Source organism: Orussus abietinus, unplaced genomic scaffold, assembly GCF_000612105.2.
Source record: "Orussus abietinus isolate OABI.00-Male unplaced genomic scaffold, Oabi_2.0 scaffold21, whole genome shotgun sequence".
NCBI classification, from domain to species: domain Eukaryota; kingdom Metazoa; phylum Arthropoda; class Insecta; order Hymenoptera; family Orussidae; genus Orussus; species Orussus abietinus.
Genome location: NW_019396018.1, coordinates 353,024 through 376,118, shown reverse-complemented (window position 1 = coordinate 376,118; position 23,095 = coordinate 353,024). Strand labels below are relative to the sequence as shown.

Here is a 23,095-nt window from a genome sequence, read left to right as displayed (position 1 = left end):
GACACGTGAACATTTTCCGAAATTACGGAGCCCTTCTTTCAGGCGAAGAGGGGTTTACGAAGGTACACGAATCCCGTTTCCGGGGTCACGGCATGATCGAATCGAGCAACAGAATCCATTAGTTTGATCGTTTAACTTAGTTGTTTAAGTTATCAAGCGCTCCCACCAGAGGCTCGGTTTAATGCTTCCGCAGCTATTCTGTCGAGGCATCACGCAACGGGGCTAATTTCCTAAGATAATATTATGCCCCGTCCGCGGGTTCTTGTCGCGTTTCGCTTATTAATTAATGACGGCGCGCGTTTCGGCGGGATGAAATTCTCATCCCCGGAGCGGAGTCCCCGGAACCATCAATTCGGGGTGTCGAGTCGCTAATCCCGGCCTCGAGCCTCGAGGAGATGCGGACTGTTAATATCCCCGTGTCCGGCGACGCGAGAACGGTCCTGGAATTTAAAGGCTTGTTTTTATGGCATTGTCGAAGGACTACTCTATCCCCGTTGCATCTTACGTTCCGACGTCGATACCCCCGACGCATTCGTTCAGGAGTATCGCAGGCAATCTCACGCGAGAGGTACCACTTCCGTATGTCGCGAGGAAATTATGCGAAGTACCTCGGCGCCATCGTGGGATTGGAACTTTACGATTGGTCCAGACACCTTTGCGACTACATCTCTCGCCGCGTCTTGATCGGAGAGTTATGTCGCCCCGTGTAGCACCAGGAATTTCTCCCCGCGAATCATGCCCGCGGTCCGCGATAGTTCGTTTATATGGAATATAAATCGAATCATTAGTACGCCGGGTGGTTGATCTAGGTGCTTAAGCGAAGTATCGTTTTTCAATTGCCCGCATGTTAAATCTGCCAGCTTGTAAATCCTGGTTCCTCTTATTCTTCGGAGAGGTCTTTAAATTCATTGGTCTTACCCCAGGGTATCGGCGTGGAATTCCTTCTTCCATCGAATCCTTTTCGAGGGCAACTTCTTATGGCACGGTCCTACGCGTAAGTTCATACGTTGCGAAAGGGGTCTCATTTGATAACTGAAATTGTTTTTTTTTTACATCTAATTACTATTGGCATTCATTTTCGTGTTCTAGTATTAACACAATCTGCGTAAACGTTTTTCTCAGTATTAGTGCGTCATTCTCTCAATGATTGATATTTAAAGTTGGATAAAAATAATAACATTAAAAGATAATTATTCCATAAGCAACCAGTATCGAACGCGTAAGGACGTTTCGTGAACGAATAATTAAGAATATCTAATCATTCTTTTTAACTTCGAAGATTCATTTTTAACGCGGGTGGTTTCCGCGCACCAATTTCTTTTCTTTAAATATATTTAGCAATATCGATTGGATCGGTCATTCGTCATTCTGACTCTTTCGGTAAATCTTTGTGCAATTTTGGACGAAATCTCGGAAATTCGGGTAAAAGTCGAGGTGAAGATATGTCTTGAGAGAAAAAGTATCGCCGATCGAGGGAAAGTGGCTGTTGCACTTATCGGCGCAATCTCTCGCTCTGGGTAATTGGCACTTATGCATGTCCCACAAGATGCGGTGCTTGTTGCCCGGTGTTTCCTAGGGAAGTGGCGATTGCTGTTAATGTGCCCCGCACTTACCCCCGTAATGCCAGATAGTGTCGCTAATAGCCGCCAACAATGCTGAAACAGCTGGGGAGAACGGCACGACTTACAGCATTACAGGCCACCCATGTGTACTTCCTCGTTACAGGTGAATTAGCCACGTGCGTTGCTCGTTCCATATGCGTATCGAATACGAAATTTGGAACATACGAAAAGGCTCGATATTACACGAGACGAGAACCCATTAAAGAACCCATTAAACGTTATCAAACAATTTTTTGAGAAGATCTCCCAATTTCACGGATACCTATTTAGCGTATTTTGTAAAAATGTCTGTAAGATAAAATTTGAGAGTAGAGAACGGCATCGAATTTTAAAGAGATGTATTTGAAAAAAGTGCCCATCAAAGAGCAAATGGCTCACGTAATCCGCATTCGACAAGGTAAATTAACAATCGTCTCAAGATTTCCTTCAGCAGCGGTTGAAAGAATGGCCGATAGGTCGTTAATTTGTGATCCTGCACGAGTGTTTGCGAATTCGCCGAAAAGAGGAGGCACTTCAGCCTTTATCCGAGAACCTCTATTCAGCTTCAAGAATACGGCTTTTATCGTCTGCGTGCAATTAAAGAAAGAAGTGTGCAGAGTTCTTACTCCAAGAGGAACCCAATGGGAATTTGAGCCCTTGTGATGTATGAAAAAAGAAATGTACGTGGAAAAACGTTAAACCTGTTGTTTCGGATATTTCAATTTTTGTTTCGGAAATAACAGATATTGTAATAGTAAAACGTTTAAAATTGATTCCGTTCAATTAACAATCAGAGCCCCTTGTTTGAGGTACACGAAAATGACTTCGTTGTCGAATGCAGTCACTTCAGATATAGTCAACCATAATTAAATCTGACGAAACTTAAACCGCGCGAGCATCGAAGTTCTCCATTGATTACACGAAGGCATTTCCTTTACCCCTTCGGATTTTTAAAGTCCCAAACTAGCAGGCGGTCTTTTGCAATTGCAGCCTCCGTCCTCTCGGAAGAGCCTTGGGAGAAAGAGAGAGTTTCGCCCGGGCAAACGTTGCGCTTTTTAAGACGCTAATTGAAGTTGTTATTTCGCCTTCAAGTTTCAGATCAGTGCCAGGGTAAAATTATAAATAAGCCGACCAACTTGGTTTCAATAACAGTTATTTACGGTGCGTAGATAATTTTCAGCATCCCTCAAATATCCCCTCCGAGATGTCGCTCTTCATCTTCCCCTCTTAAATAAAAAAGAAAAATCCAATACAATTTGAGCGACATTACTTAATAATTCAGTACATTACCAGCGATACCTTCTTCTCGCGTTGCACGAGCCAGAATTAATTAGAATCTCGCAAAGTTAATTGACGCATCCATTAATTGACACCACTTTGACCTGACTCGAATCGGGAATTCGCGGCTAGTAACGTCCGTGCTTAATGGCTCCGCTCGAAACTACGGTCACTTACCTCTCGCAGAACTACAATTTGCAAATCGACACCGTCGTATCTGCATACCCGAGCGGGTATTACCCTTAGGGGCGAGCGGTCGCGTCCACTCGCACGTGTACGCACGAAAAAGCGAAGGCGCGTACCTACACCGTGCCATTTTTGGTACGCCCTTAAAAGCGGAATTCCTGGCCGAGAGGTTCTTCGGCAAATCATGGCCGGGCTCATGGAGGGACCTTTACCTTGGGGCCTCGCTTCGGCTGTACTTTTTAACTATAAAAATTCCCCGAGGAGCTTCGCCGTAATGCATGCATCGGCTCCCGTACGCATTTTGCGTAACGGGAGCCATACGAAAAGCGGCGGAGCCAAAGTGGAGATGTCGTAAAATGGGCAGTTAACTGACCTGTTCAGGAGATTCGGTGATGAAGGAGTGGCAGTACTGGATGCTGAAGTGGGCCCTCGGCTCTCTCGCCAGGAAGCTGAACTGGGCGTGCTGGGGCTCACAAGTTGCGTACGAGATACGCCTCAACGCGTGTGCCATCTGCACGCACTGGAAAACACGGGACGATTGTTAACGTTCCTTCGTTTTTTCGTGTCATTTCAAAAAAAAGACGGGACAAACGTATACCGAATTTCGGACAGCTCTGGGTTTAAAGGAACGGTCCTGTAAAAGAATTCGAATACAAGTGTATACCAAAGCCAGAAGCAATTATACTCGAAAGGTAAATCGGACGTATGCATCCTACATTTAGAAGAATGTTTCTACGGTTCCTTTCGTACAACGGTATTTAAAATTGTGAACAAAACGGTAAGACGAGGAAAAATATCAGGACAAATGTTAAGAAATTAACTACACGCGCTTTTCTCAAAATGCATACAATTGTGTATGCGTAAGTGATCAAGATATAGTGTACAAGGGAGATTTAGAAATTTCGTGTACGTGCCCTTTGAAAATCGTATCCTTGTCAATTAAAATCCTGGACATAATTGTACACGACATTTCGAAATATGGTATCTCGAAAATGTATTGACTACATGTACTTATACTGTATTATGTTATATCTTCAATATACTATATTATGCACAAATTATTAAAAAAAAAATCACAACTTTATTATTAACATTTCCATTCAATTAACATTTTCAATACCCAAAGTCAACCTTGTTCATTCAATTTGTCTCTCATAATAATTTTCACTTGATACAAAATTATCATAATTCATTGCCTGCAACGTTCTTGCCACCTTAATATTCTCACAAAATTCCCAGAAAATCCCTTTCTCGGGAACCAAGATATCTTTAGCAAGAAATATTTAGATGGTCGCAATCAATTAATTTCGCCCCCAAAGTAAATGCTTTTCTCTGAGAATATACCGAGTGAGTATACCTCATATTACTAGCGCACTTACATGCATTTATCGCGCAACCCCGTCATCCGGATATCGCATTACAGTCCAAATTCTATTTTCGCCGCGGTGCTTGATTTCAAGATTAATCACCCACCCCTAAGATCGGGCAAGATTAAGCGCATCCCATTTCCAGCGTGATTATCCCCTTTAAACATCGATGATGCATCTCGCGGGAAGGAGCGTTGACGAATTCGTACACGGGCCGAGTGGGTTTGGGGTCGTTTAACAAAAAGATGAGAGGCCAGCGTAATGATATACTCCGGGCCAGGAGCCTCGGGCATTCTTTAAATAAAACACCACGGGGGAATCCGCGGTGTTGGATAGTGCTTTTACGCATTAGCTTGACTAGTGAGCTCAGGCTCGTCAGCGAATTTCTCGCGCCCCTTATTCTGGGTCACCATCGGCAACCCTCTCGGCTCGCGTTTACATCTTGCGAGAGCACGCGAGATGTAAACGCATTTCTTTGCCTCGCTCCTCCCGGAGTGCATCATTACGCGTAACGGGTTTTCTTCGTCAGGGTAAATAACGCCGGGGAAAGGTTTACGACTTGGCCAGGTCGTCCTTTTTTTCGCCCGGAGAATTTGAGTGGCATTTAGATGTCCTTAAACACGCGGCAGGCCAAGGTGTCTGCGGCGTTAAATTCGGCCTGTCTGGACCGTAAACGTTACTACGTGCCGAGATTTATCGTACGGATTCCGAGTTGTGATGAAAAAGTAACGCAGGTGTGGAAAGGCCGACGATTTCGGGCCGTGAGTCCTGTCGAAAGCGTTTTTATTCATTTCCTCCCGTCGAATTTACGTGGGTTTCAAGTGGGGCCGCTCCTCCGAAGTTACGCGCGAATCGATGCGACCGTGAGAGGCGATATATTATTTTAATGTGGAGTAGATAATGGATGGATAAAAAGTAGGTTTTGGGAACGTAGACCGAGGACTTCGTTACGCCTTGAGAGGATTTAAGACTTTTGCTTCTATGCATAGGAATGTTTTAAATGCTTCGCGAGTTGAGATGTATACACTTAAACCCATCCCTACGGATGGAACGCTAGGGGTACTTCGGGTCGAGATTTATCGTAGAAATATGAAATAAAAAACTACAAAGGAGAAGCGAAAGGAATTTATCCCTTATACCTTGTCGACGTAGGTCATTCTCGTTTGATAAATATATTTGTCCTTAAACGCGAGGCCGGATTAAATATTTTTGAGGAAGGGAGACAGGGACTAGCCGCGACAGGGACAAGTCGTGACATTTAAATTTCTAAGCGACCCATGGAAGAATTAAGGACAGCGCTGTAAATAACGAAATTTATAACGAAAGTCCTTTTGCAACTTACTTCTAAACGAAGGTGACGCTAAACCGACAGGCAACGTGTATTTCAATGTTTCGCTTTCACTTATCCGTCTTCTTTTTTTTCGCCATTAAATGATCGAAACGTCCATTGTGCCATGGCCTTTGCTTTCTCAAGACCCCTTGATTGCGGCTACATCCGCGATGTGTTTTAAGACCATTATGAACACGCATTACCCTTTCTTCTAATGTTATGTAAACAGGTGTTGATTACTTTCACCGAATGAAATTAGCATGCAGTATCGCCTATACAAAAAATCAAGTACTTCGCCATAGTCTATTCTTCCACATTATGTGGTGCACCGAGTGATAATTACCCTCTAAAACATATGTAGTTGTAGTTACTTGAAAAAACTTATGTCAGTCGATAATAATATTTGAAACCATAGTTTACAGTTCAACTATTTACGATGTTATACTATTTAGCAATAGGAACCATAGAAAATGTAACTCATAAATTATGATATCAGTTACCGAGGTTATTTTGCCATAAAGATTATGTTTCGATAACTTTTTTATCTCGTTGAAGAAAATGGTAGTTTTCTAGTAACTACAACTAAAAGTTTCTTTTTTCTGTGTGGGTCGGCGATAATGAGTAAAGAGGTGCGTTATAAAGTGCCGAGCACGTACTTGCAATTAGTCGAGGTACTTTCTCTAATTCCTGCTCCCGATTTTAGTGTCCATGTATGTTGAAGCGTTTTCCTAGGTTCGCATCGGACGAAGACCCCTGATTTCTCGAGACTCCCTCCCGACATAGTGTAGCGACATAAATCATACTAACCGCAACCATGTAATTAGCATGGACTAATTGCATCTGGTCAAGGCATACCGTTCGAGAGATAATGCGGCAAATCAGGGGGAAATATACACGTAGAACGCATTATCATACGTCTAGGGTCATCTTGGATCATCGATCCTGCGTGCTCGCAATCGAGGGCACGAGCGGGTCCAGATACATACATAGGATAATTGCAGGAAACCGGCGAAATCCGAGGTCTAAGGATGTCGTCTATTAATGCTACTTCTGGCCACTTCCGCGGATAGCCGCGAAACGACTCTGAAAAACGATTTAATGAGCGAGCTCGCCGCTAAAATCTCTGTTCCAGATCAAAGATGACTACAAGTACACGTTGTGCGAGAAAAAAAAAAGGTGACATGATTATAACTGGGAAAATTACCCATATATTTCCGAGGAATTCGCACGTCAAATACCGTAACAAGTTTGCGTGGAAGATTCGAAGACGATGTCAAATGCGTAACAATATTGGTGATTGAAAGATGCTCATTAACGGCGGAAAAATAATGCATTTTCTAAAATGCGCAATTTCTTTAAAACGCTCGAATTTCAACGATATCGTCAGATTGTATTTAGAGGGAAATCTGAAATTCACGTTCCTGAATCTGCTCGATAAATCAACTTTCAGCCATTCCTATCGGCGAACAATCCCTTGCAGCTCGTCATTCACCGCAAGTAATGGAGGAAGTAATCGCGCAACTATGCCGCTAAGCGATCCGCGGTATTACGAAACTTGGAAAGAAATTTAAGGCGCACTAAAAAGGAGCAGGAGGCATACTTAACGAGAATAATATACCCGCGCACTAGGCACAAGTAGTAATGCTCCATTTCCCTTTTCCCTTATCCGGGGTTTTCTTTACCGGAGAAGTAGTTCACCGATAACAAACACACCCGAACGGGAAGTTATCGCTCCGCGGAAATTCTTCGCTCCCGAGGGAACGCTAATGAACAGTACCGGCGAGAGTATGAAGCTTCAATTCGAGTTCTAAGTACTCCGAAATATAAAGGGCCCTGAGGTTTCATGCCTATAGAGGGGCATGACTTCGATTCCTCGGGGAATTATCGATTCTAAGGAAAAGCCGATGAACAAGGCCATTATGAGCGGGACACTTTAATTCGGGCGAGAAATAAAAAGAAAGTTAAGGGAATGACAAATGGTTGGGTACATTTCCCGACGAGGACGAAATGTATCCGAAGGACCTTGAAATTCGGTATCTGCAGTATTCCTCGGGGAATTACCGATCCCAAGGAAAGGCCAATAAATAGGATCACTGTAAATGGGATACTTTAATTCGAGCAAGGAGTAAAATGAATCCGAGCTAACAAAATGGTCGAATAGAAAATTTTCGTTCTGTTGAGAGGTGACAACATGGCGGCGGCTTGTACCTACCTAAGTACCGATTCTCTTGGAAAAAGCGACGTCTTCGAACAATTCGGACCCGGATGGTCGGAAGGCCGAAACGTCACGGTATTTTAGCATGTCGTACAAGAAAGTGGTATCCTCATTAAGGGAACATCGCATAAATATCACTTAGGTGTACCAGTTGAGCACGTCATGAGTATCAAGGCTCGTTAGTAAGCGCAGTAAATCTTCGGTAAGTCCGATCTGATGAGTGGGGGATGGGATCTTTTTAAGCCGCGGATAAATAACGGCTAGCGAGCTACCGTTTCGAAAGGGAAGCACCTTTGGGCACAAAAGGTCCCAATTTGGGCGAACCTTCCAGTCCTGTAATACCTACTTCTTTAGTGTCATAATGCTTTATTGCAGGTACCGTTTGCGGTAATGCAGAATTTTTCCCGTTATTCTTTGCGTTTTCGAAAATTCCTTTATTATCGGATTAAAGATAAATTGCGCGTCCTAAAAGAAATTTAAAAAATACGTGATGAATCATACCGAGCTAATATTGCGCGGATTTTTTATACCAAGGGAAGATTCTTGACAAGACGGTTTAATTTTAACGCCAATAAGACTGTAACGTTCACAAATTGCAAAATTAAGTGCCATCATTTAATACAATTGTTATGTCGAAGGAAATGTTTAAATCATTCTGACGTTTTTCAATTTATTCGTTGACGTTACAGTGATGTGGAAGGATCTCGGTGAAACTTTTCTTCGAGCTGGGTATTCCGAAACGTTTAAAATCTCACTGCGTGAATATGAAGGCCCTACGGGAAGTCCTAACACTATGACATTTAATGTTGTTACATTTAATTATAAATATTTTTTCTGTTAAAAAATTATATTTGGCGGGCATCAGGACCTTCATCGTGGTTTCCATACTTGCGTGATATAATTCCAAGCAATTCGGTATACCCTGTTTATAGAAAACTGCAAAAAAAAAATGATCCCTCAGATGCCATTTGCACATCATCTTAATAGGAGCGAGGAATTTTAATTTCCCCAGAAATAATATTTTTATCTTTATGAATGGGGAGTTTTTTTTTAACAGTTGCATCTTTTGAGTATGTCAATGAACCCCCAATGGACACGCAAGAAATGTCGGGCATTGATCAGGTAAGATCTGGAAATTGAATCGGTTCCGTTAAAATTGATTCATTACGGGAAGGTGAATATTCACCTGCGGCGTGTCTGGCGAATTTTTCGCTTCCGCGGACTTAAACCACTTTAGTGAATTTTAAGTAATCGCTGAATAATGATTGCCTCTATATCCTCGCACGACAGCAATCGTAATTAAGAACCTGTTCCGATTTCTTGCTACAGGAAAAACCGGTAAATCGTTCGGGTACTCGTGCACAACGGCTGGAATGAAATTTCAACCATAAAACGGGTTAATAACAAAGTACAATGTTATGAGGCCTTGCAAATGTACGTGCACGTCGAAACTTTATCGTGACCCGAGTAGTAAAATCGGATAATATCGTCTCGTCACTTTTTATCCCCCTGCATCTGGCAATGACTGGCACCTACGCTTCTGTCAGCTGATTTTTATATTCTGAAATTATTTCATGCCATCGAAAAAATCATTAACGGCTAACCGAATTGATACAACACACCGTGTGCAATTATATACACAAATAACCGGATGATTTCCTGTTAAAAAGTTCAATTCTTTTCATCACAGTATGTTATCAATAATTTAATAAGGTGTCAATGGTTGCCACTTCAAACATCATAAATCATATGTATATCGTTTTCAATTAATAATCTAAAACTATTACTTCGTTATTTTAAATTAAAAAACTTGTGATATTTGAATACTTTGAATATGGAAATAATCTTTTTCTCTTTCACGCCTGAATGAAAAGTTCCCTTCAATAGAGAAAGTCTAATAAATTCCCGTGCATTGCCGAAGAAGAGATTTGTTAAACGTGTTTACATGACATTACAATTCGATATCGGTGGTTCAAAAAAAAAACTGAGCAAGATCGGGACAACCTTCATTTTTTTTCCTCAGCGAGAAGATTGGAACTGTTAGATTCACATGCGCCTGAATTTCTCTATAATCTTATCGGTCCCGTTCCATCCATTTTTCGAGATAGCGGCGTATCGAATACACAAGTGCACAAGCATATAACGTTATAAACATGTCGTTGTATGGGTATCATCTTCCTACGTAAGGCTTTCGTGTAACCATCTTGAAAAGCGTGAGATCGTGTTCCCCGAGTACTTTATGCATGTAATACGGGTGTTCGAAAACGCACAGATAAGAGTATCCTGCATGTCTGCTTTACGTAAGACCCCGAAGAACTTTAGTAAGTGAAATCGCGTGAGTGGCTCCCCTTTTCCAGGAAATATCGGTAATGAATTCAGCCACCCGGAAAGAGCGATCTGCAATTTACTCGAATTTTTATCAAATTATAAAATACGGGAACACGGACTCCCGTCGCGCTTCTCGAAATTGGAAAATGAGTTAACATAGTTCTACTTTCCATATCTACATATAAATCTCGATTTTCCTGCTGAACTTTATAAATATTTAAACGATGGTCTACTTTGATTTCCCTATGATTACGGAAATGATAGAACTTAGGAAAGGCTTTTTAATATATTTCTAGTGGGTGTGAAATATTTTTCTGCGACGTGGAAATTATCGTCAGGATTGTAGAATATAAATCGGATGGGCTTTTCAGACTTTTCCCGACACCCGGTACGTGTATCATCCTTACGTACGAGTAGACGCGGCGCACACGGATAACGCGCATTGAACGGGTCGTGTGAGCGGAGGTAATCTACATAAGCAACACAATGTTCCCTTTCGAGCATAAAAGATAGACGACGTCATTTTCCTGCTTTTTCGAAATCTCGTAAACAGCATCAAGTGGGCGTGGATGAAATGAGAAAACAATTACCATATACATTTTACCGACGTAATAGAGGGATGCGGAAAACAGACGATGCCGTAAAAACTGGAGGACTGATAAGGAAAAAGTGCCACCTGAAAATCCGAAACAAGAGGAAATAATGTCCTGAAAAACGTTCTACAATCTGGAAAATTTGCGCGCACTTCATATTTCAATTTTTGTGTTGCATTATTTAGGGGCTAGATACATACACGTTAGAAAATATTAACAAATTCGTTCATATGATCTAGAGGCACATTTTAATTTTTAAACAGTCTTCAAATACTTGCGGAGCAAATGACCTTAAAAAATGCTCATAGATCAAGGGCGAAATTGTGAAAGATTTGTGCACCAAGGAAATAGCCTACAGAATGTTCTACTGTCCCGAAAAGAAAAAGGACCATGGACCACGTAAGGGGTCTTTGGAGTGGTAATTGTACGTGCGGAAGATATAAATGATGTACCAACAACTCCACCATCAATAATTCCTCTCTTCTCTCCCTCGCTTACATCCTTCGTCAATCCTTCTTATTCCATGCTTTTATTTTTCCCTTTTCACTTATCCCTCCCGATCTGCGAACACCAGCTGGGGGAGCTCGAATTTAACATCTCGTAAACGCTCGAGAAATCCTGAATATTTTGTAACAAAATTGTCCCGGCTCGAAAAACTTGGCGCGTCGAAAGAAAACACCCGGAAAAGGGGAACAAAAAACGGAGCGAAAGAAAGGAAAGGAAGAGTGAAAGAGACGGAGGAATCCGTCGGCGGCAATTTCCGGGCGAACTTTTTTAACGAGGTCTAAGGATGACCTTCCGTAGGATGACGGTGTTGGATCTATCGGAGAAGTTTCCAAGATGTTTACCTTTTCTTTCCCTCCTTTCCCTTATATAGAAATGCGTAAGAAAATCCTCTTCCTGCAGGAACTCCGGAGTTCCTCGCCTACGCTTTTCCCCGAACAATCGGAGCTGCAGACTAGAATTGTTGAATTTTAATCTTGTCGCGTAAACACCGAACCGTTGGGTTGTCCAAAAAGTTCCTGCGTTATATTTCCTATTAAAAACTTACTTTCAGAAGTGAAATTTAACAACAGTCAGGAATAAAATATTCTTCTTTATTCTTCCAAACGGTCAGACAGTGTTTCGATCTCTCGCTTGAAAAAGATATGATAAAACATTGAATGTATAAACGGCGTGAATTTAAGAGCCGGTCCAATGCTTGCAAAAATTGCTTGATTGACCAAGTAGCAAAAAGTCCAGACAAGTCTACCGGTTTATAAAGTAAGGGAATAATTTTACGCCCGGAAAAATCCTTCGTGATCGTAACAGAAATCCCAATGAAATCGCCCGAAAGCATCGAAAGTCGTCTTGGCTCATCTTAAAATGCACTTGCAAGTACTTCGATTTCATTTCCGATCAGTCGCAGGGATATTCTACGGTGGATCGATCTGAAATTATTTGGATTCTCTCGCGTTGAGACGGCGGGTCGTCCCGACGTATACGAATGCGAATGCGAATACGCATCGGAAGGTAGGGTGCATTCACGGATGCACCGACGTCGTGCAGTGACGAGGGTGAATTGCGCGTCGCCGATGCCGAATTTCGCGTCGTTGAGCAAAGCTTACTGCAGTCTCGTCGATTGTTCGCCGCGTTTCGATATATCGCCCTCTGCTTTCCCTGCGTCGCTTCCTCGACTTTCTGCCCGCTCCCCGATACGGAAAAGGAAAAAATATATTCCTCGAGGCACGACGTGTCGTTTCTGCGTCATTTCCGTCACCCGACCGTCGTCTTGCGTTCCTCGCCGAATATCCGAACTCCTGCTAAATTACATCGAGTGATGACGATAAATCGAGTTTCTCTTGTCCCGGGCCAGAATTCTGTACGCCAATTCGATAACTATCGATATCGTTAGCCCACTGGAATTACACGGCTATCGACGTCGACATCTATCGAATGTGACGTACAGAATCCCGCTACAGCGGAATCGTCTGGAAAAAAAATGTACATTCGCGTAATTTAAAGTGAAAATAAGATAATTCAGTGACACTCATAATTTAGTGGCACTGTTAATTATATCTGTACAAGGAGACTCATGAAATAGTTCAGTTTTCAGATTTCAATAATTTGAAAATATCATTCTTATATGGGAAATATTCACTGTGTTACGGTGTAGACATTGGGAAGTTTGTTCTTTGAAATAATATCGTCTAAACGTCAACTATTACACGAGAGGCATTCTTATAGTCTATTATCGAGTCGAAATTAAATTTATTTATGGGCCACTCTATATTTATATTTATTATGAACTCGTCAATAGTTACGCACAAAATAGTTCAAGTTCATAGACCGGTATGTATAAAGATTGTAGAGCATTATATATTCAGATTGCATTACCAACATCTGTGGATATTATATTTAAATAAATACACAAATGAATTGTAAATATTTTTTGATGATTTATTTATTTCCACGGCGCTATTCCCAGGCATTCGTTCTCCATCCCATAAGGGGAGGTTCTCTCGAAAAAGTTATTCGCGATACTTTGAAAGTCGACCGCTGCTTTCCCCGAGCAGAACTCGTTAATTCATCTCGTCAGTGCACGGGGGGAGGGACGGGGGGAGGCAATCTAATTAGGAATGGCGTTGCTTTTTCAGAAATATTTTGGGTAGTTCACACGACGATGTCTCGGCCTTCCGGGAACGGCAAAGTCAAAGGCTCGGGAAATTGCGTGCCAATGGCAGCAATTTTTAACGTATCGGTTCCCCTTTTGCACGGCCGAAAAAATCTGGCTAACTGCGTTCATTTGAATTGTTCTCTCCCAGAGACGAGCGCCTCAAAAATCAATTGGTGCCATTAAAAAAGCACCCTACGTTTAAAAAGGCAAAATGTGAACATTTTCAAGTAAGCATAACAGTCCCGAGGTTGAATTCTCAGCCAGTTAAATTATTTACAGCAAAGTGCAAAATATTTAAATACACTTTCTTTTTTCTTTTTCAACAGCCGCAGATGAGCGAGTCTCGTTTGTGCTTTGCTATTTTCGAGATTCACCTTGGTGTCTTTGAAAATAAATTTAAACAAATCTAGCTCTATAAAGACACCGCCGTGGCGTATCACTCGATAGTTATTGAGGACGTCATCATTTCAGCGATAACGCTCATTTTATTTCCCTCGTACATTTCTTTATCTACGGGAGCAGTAAAAGTGTACTTTACGATTAAAGCCGCCCCGCGTATTTTCATAGTGTCGGGGCGACTGTTTTTCCGATTTAAACGAAAGAATACGAGCGCGATACTTAAGGTGTACTTACGAGAAATACGACGTACTCGTACATCTTATTAAGCGATGCTGTCCTGTACCTTGGTCAAGGGTACCGAGGAAGTTATCGTAAATTACGACCATTATGAATCTCGCTGACATCATAAGCTCCTTGGCATTCTTGGACTGCTTCAGGAATTTAAAACGGAAGTTTTTTTAATGCAATTGAGTAATGCATTACCTCTTTCGGCACTAGTGAACGCACTTGACTAAGCAGATGATTAAACGTCACTTCTTTAGAAACGCAATGTACGCGTGAAGGATGAAATTAAAACGAAGAAAATGAGATAGGTAATAAGATGAAACAGAATGTGCGCATTTTTGGAAATTGATCATTATCGTTTTTACAATTACTAAACGTGCTGCCTTGGAGGTCACTCCGTTTCACGTGTAAATAATATGTCCTTCGATGAAAGTATTAGCAGCAATAATGCATTACTTGCGCTCGGTCGCCCTCTCTCGGCTGCATATTTGGGTATTAATTATTCCGCCCGGCGAAGGGCAATGATATTAAATTTCCGCATTGTTGAACTTTTTCAATCCCCCGAGGTACGCATTTCGCTTCGTAACGTTCGGGGGTCGTCCATTATATGCAATTAATATCGAGATGCTAAGGAGGATTAGCGTGTACTTAGTTCAACGCGGCAATGCACTACGGAGCTAAATTACCTACGAATATCGTAATAAAATACCGTTAAATTTGGAGCAGGATTGAAAAGAAAAGGTTTGAATTTTTTTCTCTTTTTGTTTCAATCCTATTACAAAGTTCTCTTTAAGAGAAAGAAAATAGACTGGCAAAATTGTGAACTGCAGCACCGATTTCTAAATTTCCTCTAGGCTCGTAGTATGTAAATTTATTCCCGAACAGTCAATATTTTTCGAGTTGTCTTCTTTTTATTACGGGGGGCGAATAATATGAATTCACTTAGGAGAAATCTGCTGTGCCTACAGGTAAGGTGGCTTAAAAGTCCTACGAGCGTTGATTCAATTCTCACGTTACGAAGAGCTGGAATGCGAAAAATGCGGCGGGCCATTGTAGGAATCGTACAAAAGGATAAAAAAGTATTATGCCGCGGGACAAAGAGTAATCGAGGCCCCACTCGAATACTCTTCCAAGCCTTCGGCTGCGTAACGCACAAATAAATATACGAACGGAACGGTATTTCTGGAGTTAGCGTCAAATTTTATGAACGCAAGATTAATGATTAAAATCAAGGGCCAAAATCGGTGCGTGGCCACCGTGTGCATTAGAGGTGAAAAGCTTCTAAGTTAAAGAGAGTTATTAGACATTATTAATTATTTTTAGATATCCTCTTGCGAAATGGCCGTACCCAGTCAGTAGGTTATTCTGGACATAATTATTTTAACTTTTTATTTACACTATATTCAATTCACTTTACATGTGAATAATTAACCGAGAGAATATCGCACTGACGCCAATCAGAACGTTTGCCCAAATTATATCGATGCTAACATACAAAGATAAGCAGGAACAGTAAACAGAAACGAACTATACAAAAAAAGCGTTACACTTTCCGTACACTTTCAATAATATTCGAATTTACCCATAACGTGCCACAAGAAGTTTCATTTACAAAATAGCAGCACAAAAATCTGCCTCGGCATTCAAAGATTAAAAATAATCATGAAGTAAAAAAATACAGTGCAACATTATGAAAACAATTCTTTACAGTTCTACCTATAATAGCGTAAGAAATATTTCAGAGACGTTATAGATTCTTCGTAATATGGTTTAAATCGAATTCCATCAAAATCTATCTTTCACAGTGCCCAAACACGACCACCCAGAGGGAAGGTCCTCGAAACTCTAGAAAGCGGAACATTTCCCTAGCCACTAAACGTCCGGCATGCCTTCCATTCATCTTGCGCTTCGAGAGCCCTCGAGACCTCTTCATCTATGACGTGAAAAATGTAACTTACAGCTTATGTGGTGAAAAAAAGAAAAAAATCTACGGAGCAGTAGAAATAACGCGACACTCGGCCGAGTGTCCGGAAGCGATCGGCTACCCATCTTTTGACTTTTGACAAATCGCAGTGGAAGAATTCTGTTCTCCTTCCGACTTGAAGATGGAGGGCCTTAAAACGACGCATTCATCGCCAAGGACCAATGGATGCTTCGAAAATTCTGTTTTCGTCCTTTCCTGAGAGTTCCGTCCAATGTTCCTCTTTTGCCTTCTTCCACCTCCTTTGACCTCTTCATCGGGGTCCTCGAAGCCTCGAGAGGCTCATCCGAGAAAAGGTAAAGAGGAGCAAGCAGAAGGGAGCGAAGAAGTCTGAAGAAGACGTCTCGTCCAAGGAACGACGCTTCCTTTAACGTTAACGAAAGGCAAATAAATAGATTGCTAACGACGTAATTGCTGTCGACGAAGAGGATGCCGAGGGCACCTAGGAGATTTGGCTCTCACAGGGCTGCCAAGAACGAAAGGGCCAAGGGAGGGGGGGCAGATTTCCCGAGGAGCTGCATCAGATTAGAAGTAGAGAAACACGGAGAAAATCCTTGGAAGCTTTTACTTCCCCTTAAGAAGTTCGGATTAATTTTTAAATCTAAAAGATTAAGGAAATGGCGGCCAACGAACAATTTGCATGTTTAATTTAGAATTACCAAATAAGGGGCAACCTGGAAATGTCACTCGATGGTTAGGCATATAGATACTGCAATTTAATGCATAAAGAACAAATATCGAAGTACAATCTGAATTGATATTTTGATCCTATGTGGAAAATTTCATTGCAGATCTTAGATGGGTCTCGGAATAACATAAAGAAGGGGGACTACGATACAATTAAGTCCTACTTTAAATCCTAGAACTGGCAGATATTTCCATTTCTTCTTCTTATAGGAATAGAGTAGGACTTAATTAATATTAAGTAGGATGTATAACATCGAAAATAGGATTTAAAGAGCGAAAGAGGACCAAAAGATGGCTTATTTATATCACACAGGTTCAAAATAGGACTAAAATGTCGACTCTGGCTGGAATATCATTACCGGTACCCGATCCCAGGAACTAGATCCGCTATCGTGCTAGAAAATTGCAAGTTCATAGAAAATCCACCCTTTGTCAGTTCCTTGCTTCCAACTTGTAAAAGGGAGATTATTTTCAAAGGGTTTCCACCGGAGAGACGATGATGAAGCCTCGAAGAGGGGAGAAGCCCCCTTTTGAAAAACGGATCGTTAAACCAACATCTAGCATGAAACGATATATCAAGAAAACATTAAAAAAAGTAAACTGAAAAGTACAAGATTAAGGGAACTCAATTTTAAAACACAATGTCGGAAGCCTTTACCTTTCAAGACCGCACTTACAAATTTCGTGCAGCCTGACCGAAAGAAAATTGCTGGACCAGCCCAGGTCGTTCGGCGAGCTTCATCACCATCTCCGTCAAACTTATCTTCCCGTTAGTCCCTTCTATCAGCATTTTTATTGAAAAACTTAGAAATCGACTTTTCGTTCCGTCAAACCCGGACCATCATTAGGTCAGGATGGATCTCGATCCTGACAAGTCGCGGGCAGTTGCTGACGAGCATGGGAGGTGCTTTCTCCATCCTCGGGCCTGCACTTAAGCTAATGCCCGGCCCTCCACCTTTTTCTGCAAATCCAAGCACCTCCGGAGGCTGCTCCACCCTTTCTCTCTCGCGCTCTGCAAATGGATTTGCAGACTGGGGTAAACGCACCTACATGCCCCGTAAACTGGCACGCGTGCGCGCCAGTTTGGCTCCGCTCAACAGTTGGAGTTTACATATTCACATATTTATGAGATAGATGGGTCTCGTCAGTGGGGTAAAAGGATTGCTCCAAAAGTTTCTGGTAGCCCTGCTCGGAAATTTCCGTAATGGTTGAGTCGTGGGATTACCGATTAGAGAGAGAGGAAGGTCTATCCCGTTAAAGGTGCTTATAAATTTAATATAATTTAAGTACACAATATTGTATTGAAATTACAAATTTAGTACGATCATTTAAATTAGTATGCAATGTTTCTCAATGTACGAACGAGTCTTGAATTTTATCGGAGACAGAATTTAAACTTTATTATCGGGGATTTCTTAAACTTGTAAAATTAAAAAGCAGGCGTACCGAATACATCTACCACTGTATTATAAAATAAATATACCAGGTATGAATACAAATTTAACCAACAAAATAACTTGCAATGCAAATTTCAACAATCTAGTACAACCATATTTAACAGGGTACCTATAAAATTAATTAGCTGACTTATACCCCAAATACTTTTTTGGTGGGTTATTATTTATGTACGTCTAATTGTAACAGGTATTTCAGTATTATTGTTCTTTAATGTTGGATGGACGAAAGATCGATGTGAAATGAGATGTTATGGGCTGCAGGAAATAGCCAATGTACGCGAAGATGCTTTCGGAGGTATTTCCACGTTATGTCGAAATATTAATAATGATAAAGTTAACCGATAAGGATATCGCATTACCTTGACGATGATCAATGACGGCGCCTCCAGGGATCGTAAACGATGACACTAATGGTAGATTATGTTCATCGAGGAATGCATTTTTCCCTGGTACTCGCCTAGCGAAACGAGTATCGTAAACCAGTCAATCTTCCGACTAGACCGCATAAATTCCCGACAATTGGTTTTCCCGTCATTGGAAAGCAAAGAATAAATAATGCGCTCGGAGATCGACGATCGATTGCCTTGATGAAATACTTCTAATCATTTTTGGTCGATTACCAGAAAATGTTAGGGTAGATCGCACCAAAAAAGAAAGTAATCAGGTAGGTACATCAAACAAATCGATTTAACCAAAACACTTTAGTTGTATCAACGAGATTGATTAAGTAATTTAATATTCGGTTCACTTAGCTAAAAAGTATTTTTTTTTTTTTTTTAAATAAACCAAATGCTGTCACCCAAATAATTTTGCTTCGTGAACCAGCTATTTTTCCTGGGTGTACTAAAAGTTTGGGGAACAGTTTACCATACTTTTATTTATTAAACCAACCTTACAGCTGAACCATCATAATCAGAAACCAGATTAATTGACTGAAGTAAATTTTTACAGGGTCGGAAGGGTTATTTAATCGGATTTGCAAAAGTGGCGTGACAAACGTGTGGAGATTTGGTCAAAGGGCCAGCGGTGCATGTAGGTATGGATGCAGGGATTATTGGATGAGCAAATGGACAGTATGAGGGGACGGTCGAGGTGCAATTCAATCGAGAGTGCTATTTCGCGTACACACGGCTAAATCGGCAGGTGGAACTGCGTAAACAGAGCCGTCCATCGTCGAGAATTCGAGCAGAAACGCAACGGAGACCTTCGATTTCGAAGCGGCTCGAAATCCAAAGGCAGCCCGAAATGCGGTGTTTGCAGCCCCGATATTGTCCGCCTATCCTATCCCAATATATTCAACTTATCCCAGGGGCTCGAAGAGCCACCAAGGAGGTCCTGAATTTCATCAGGAAACTATTTGATACTCCGATATTACGTCGTGCTTATCGCGCTCCTAAACTCGGGTATTAGGACGATATGAAAGATACTGAGAAATGTAATCGAGGTAAATTAAAATTGTTCTATACCGTTTTTAGTGACAACGTCATTTTGAATACTCAAGTGGTAACATAAGCTGGCGGGTCATGTTTCCGACATTTATATTCATGTTGAAGTGTTTTACAGTCTACGTTGATAGTTATACGGACTGAAGCGTTCCATATGTCATTTCAATAAAGTAATGATGAAGGGAGGCGGAGATTATAAGAAATAATATTCCTGGACTTGAGTACGGGTAATTCTTGTTCCTTTATCCGTATTGCAATTGGAGTACAGTTAACGGTGTTAGTACACCATTGCAAAAATAGCTGGTCCTAGACCGGCGTTTAATATTGCAATTGCGGAAACCGGTATAGGTACAATGGGTTAGTGATCGTCATTGAGTATGGTCCGAAATCTACCTTGCATTAACACCGTCAGCTATGGGGCGTTATGGAGGTCTACCAATTAGTACCCCATTCGCAAACGAGAAGGGCGAAATTACTCGTCTAAATGCTGGGTGGTCTCATTGAAAGATATTGCAATGCCTTCGGGAGTAAACTGGTATTAATTAGAGGTGGGATATTCGCACGAAAAACTTGTATCGGTATATAAACTATTCAATGATCAACGTATTCCACGATCGAGTGCGTGATTATATTAATTACCCGTAAGTGGCTGGGTTTATGTTTATTATTGGATGAGGCATTTAGAAACGAATTATGGATTGTAATTGCTACTTATCCCGACGTACTTGCACACGTTAATGCGTATGCAAACACGAAGTGTTGTGTGTCCGGCAATGATGATTGGTAGTTTCCTGAGAACATAAGCCATCGATTGGTCGAGCACGCATATGAAGTCACGCTTGGGTTTGCGTTCATGAGCGTGCAATTGCGAGTACATGACATGATGTTGCGTGTAATGTGCTGGCTCGTTAGGTGCAAGTGCACTACTGCATCTGCCAATAAGATTGTGTGTTCCTCGAGCAGTTAAATCGACTTAAGACACGCAGGTTAATTTTCTGACACGATGCGCTTAGGAGCGGAATGATCGATGACCGAAGCCATCCCCCAAAGTGACTAAAATAATTTCATTTTCATGCGTCCAAAAATTATCAGCTCGCATTTTTGGCCTCATACAAGATCAGTTCAAATCGTCGATTAGTTAAACGAATTTATAACTTTTCACATGAATGAATCAGAAATCCTTTCGTTACTCGATGTGTATCGTGCTCTTCCTAAGTCTCGTGACTTTCTCACGGGGATAAATCATTTTCTAAAATCGTGAGTCGAGGAGTCTACTCGTTCTCACAATGAAATATAATAATAACCATGCCCACGTTCGTTTGAGCATTAAAGGGAGACGATGAAACGCAAGAAGTGGAATTGCAAGATTGGACGCAGTTATTGGAATTTAATGGTTTAGGGTGGAGGTTGAATATTTTTCTTTTTTTTAATACTTGACGCGACACTCTTGGAATCGTTTCGCACGCGCGGGTGATTTTATCATTATGGCATTGACAATCGCTTGGTATAAAGTGCACCGGCAACTTGCAAAACCATCGAGAATGACGAGTCCCAGCTGTTACTTCATTGCGCGGCCAGCAAAACGCAGAAACGCCGGCTCATCTGTCTTTTATACATCACAGGCCTTCTGGTCGTTACGCCATAATGGATTTCATTTCGTTCCTGTTGCACAGAAGGGCAATCAGATGTGTTTGCATGCTCGTGTCATCGTACAATGATGTATTTGTGCAACTCCGACATAACTGCTCGGCGTAAGCGTTCTCCGAAGCATTATTGTAAAAAGCGTCCAGGCGTTTTCAAATGCTTAACAAATAAGTGCAACCGATAGTTACTTGCAGTCAGTAATAAAATGTCAACTTCGAAAAGAGAGAGACAAAAAATGTGAAGTGCAAGGTATCCTTTTTAAGATCCCCTTATTTCAATTCGAATAACTTTTTTTTTATTTTTTAAGAAATGTTAAAGAAACGTTTAACATTGCTAATTGATGTTATAAGTTTTTTCTTTCAAATGACATCATCCTGGCATCGTCAGAAAGCGTAATAATTTCAGAGTCGTTCAATTCCTCATAAAATACTGATAGATGTTTGACTAAAAAATCATGTGACATCATGACGTAAAAATGGTGTATCTTTTTTGAAGGAAAAAAGCTTCATAAATTTAATCAAAATTGATTAAAAAACAAAAGGGTATGTTCGAGTTAAAAAAAAAAAACAGAGAAATCTGACCCATATATTAGCCAATAAATAAGAAACGAATTTTGATGTTCAATACAGTTATAATTTTTTACAACATTTAGGTCGTTGAAGTAATTATTTCCAGAGAGTAATTATGTGTTCGATTAGGAATCGCTATTGAAGAATGTTTATTCATAGACATTAATTTTAAAGAATATCAATCTTTTCTCCTCCTCTTTAGAGTATGTCGGGAATATCTGCCGTGGCACGGCTTGGGGGTACCTTTGTCGTAATCCTGTCCTGTGATTACATCCGACGTTACGGCCTCACACGAAGATGCTTTGTTTACGGCAACTACGTTTCTCGTTCGTGAATGCTCCTAGCTCTGTTCTATTTCAATTCCGTGCCAGATTAATTCCCATGACACTCGAGCAAAAGCATCTGCCCACAGGCAGGTTCGCTCGGCTCATATGAGTCTTCGCTTTCTAAGGACCCAGCCACGCGAGTCCTTTTCATTAAGTCGATGGCAATATTCTCATATATATATATATGTGTGTAACAAACTAGAAAGATATATCAAACTATTAGGTTGGCAATTAAATGATTGCGGATTTAGTCGATAGATGGTATAAAATCCGCAATCACTTAGTTGCCAACCCAATAGAACGTGATAGCGAAATTCTCCATTTTACACGCCGATGTTTAACATATCTAGAATTCACATTACCCCTTTAAGATATTATTAACATAAATTCTTCCACAAAATAAATTTTGCACAGTTCATTTTGCTCACTCGTCTTCGGTATTTCTGTCCTAGGTAATGTATTTTCTGAATGTATTGTTGTACTCCGCTTTAAATTAACTCCTAGAGTACTATTTCTGTGCCCTTTAAGCCGTTTTCCAGGGTACTGTCACGTCGCCCTGTAAATCATAGTTTTCGAAGAGCTCAATAAAGTCAACATTGCGACGAGCGACCGAGCATGAATACGGAGACAAAATAGCTGTCGATGGTTGATCGGGTGTTGCCACGGGGAACGAAACATAGAGCCATGAATGGCAGACATGTCTCCAACAGTCCTCTCGATGGACCAACCCCGCAGGATAGAGCGTTTCAGTTTTTTTTCCTGAAAAAAATCCTTTTATTTCAATTCCGGCTATAAATTTATACTGCGG

At 41.1% G+C, this 23,095-nt stretch overlaps 1 protein-coding gene across 7 annotated transcripts in view; it reads right to left on the bottom strand.

Moving 5' to 3' along the window:
- The window catches only part of LOC105697685 (tensin-4), a 216,243-nt gene that overhangs the window by 53,888 nt on the left and 139,260 nt on the right, over window positions 1-23,095 (bottom strand). For all 7 annotated transcript variants that reach the window (XM_012421248.1, XM_012421249.1, XM_012421250.1 and 4 more), the window contains one exon: window positions 3,439-3,585. In XM_012421248.1, coding sequence (XP_012276671.1) covers window positions 3,439-3,585 — 147 coding nt within the window. The remainder of the gene's footprint in view (window positions 1-3,438; window positions 3,586-23,095) is intronic.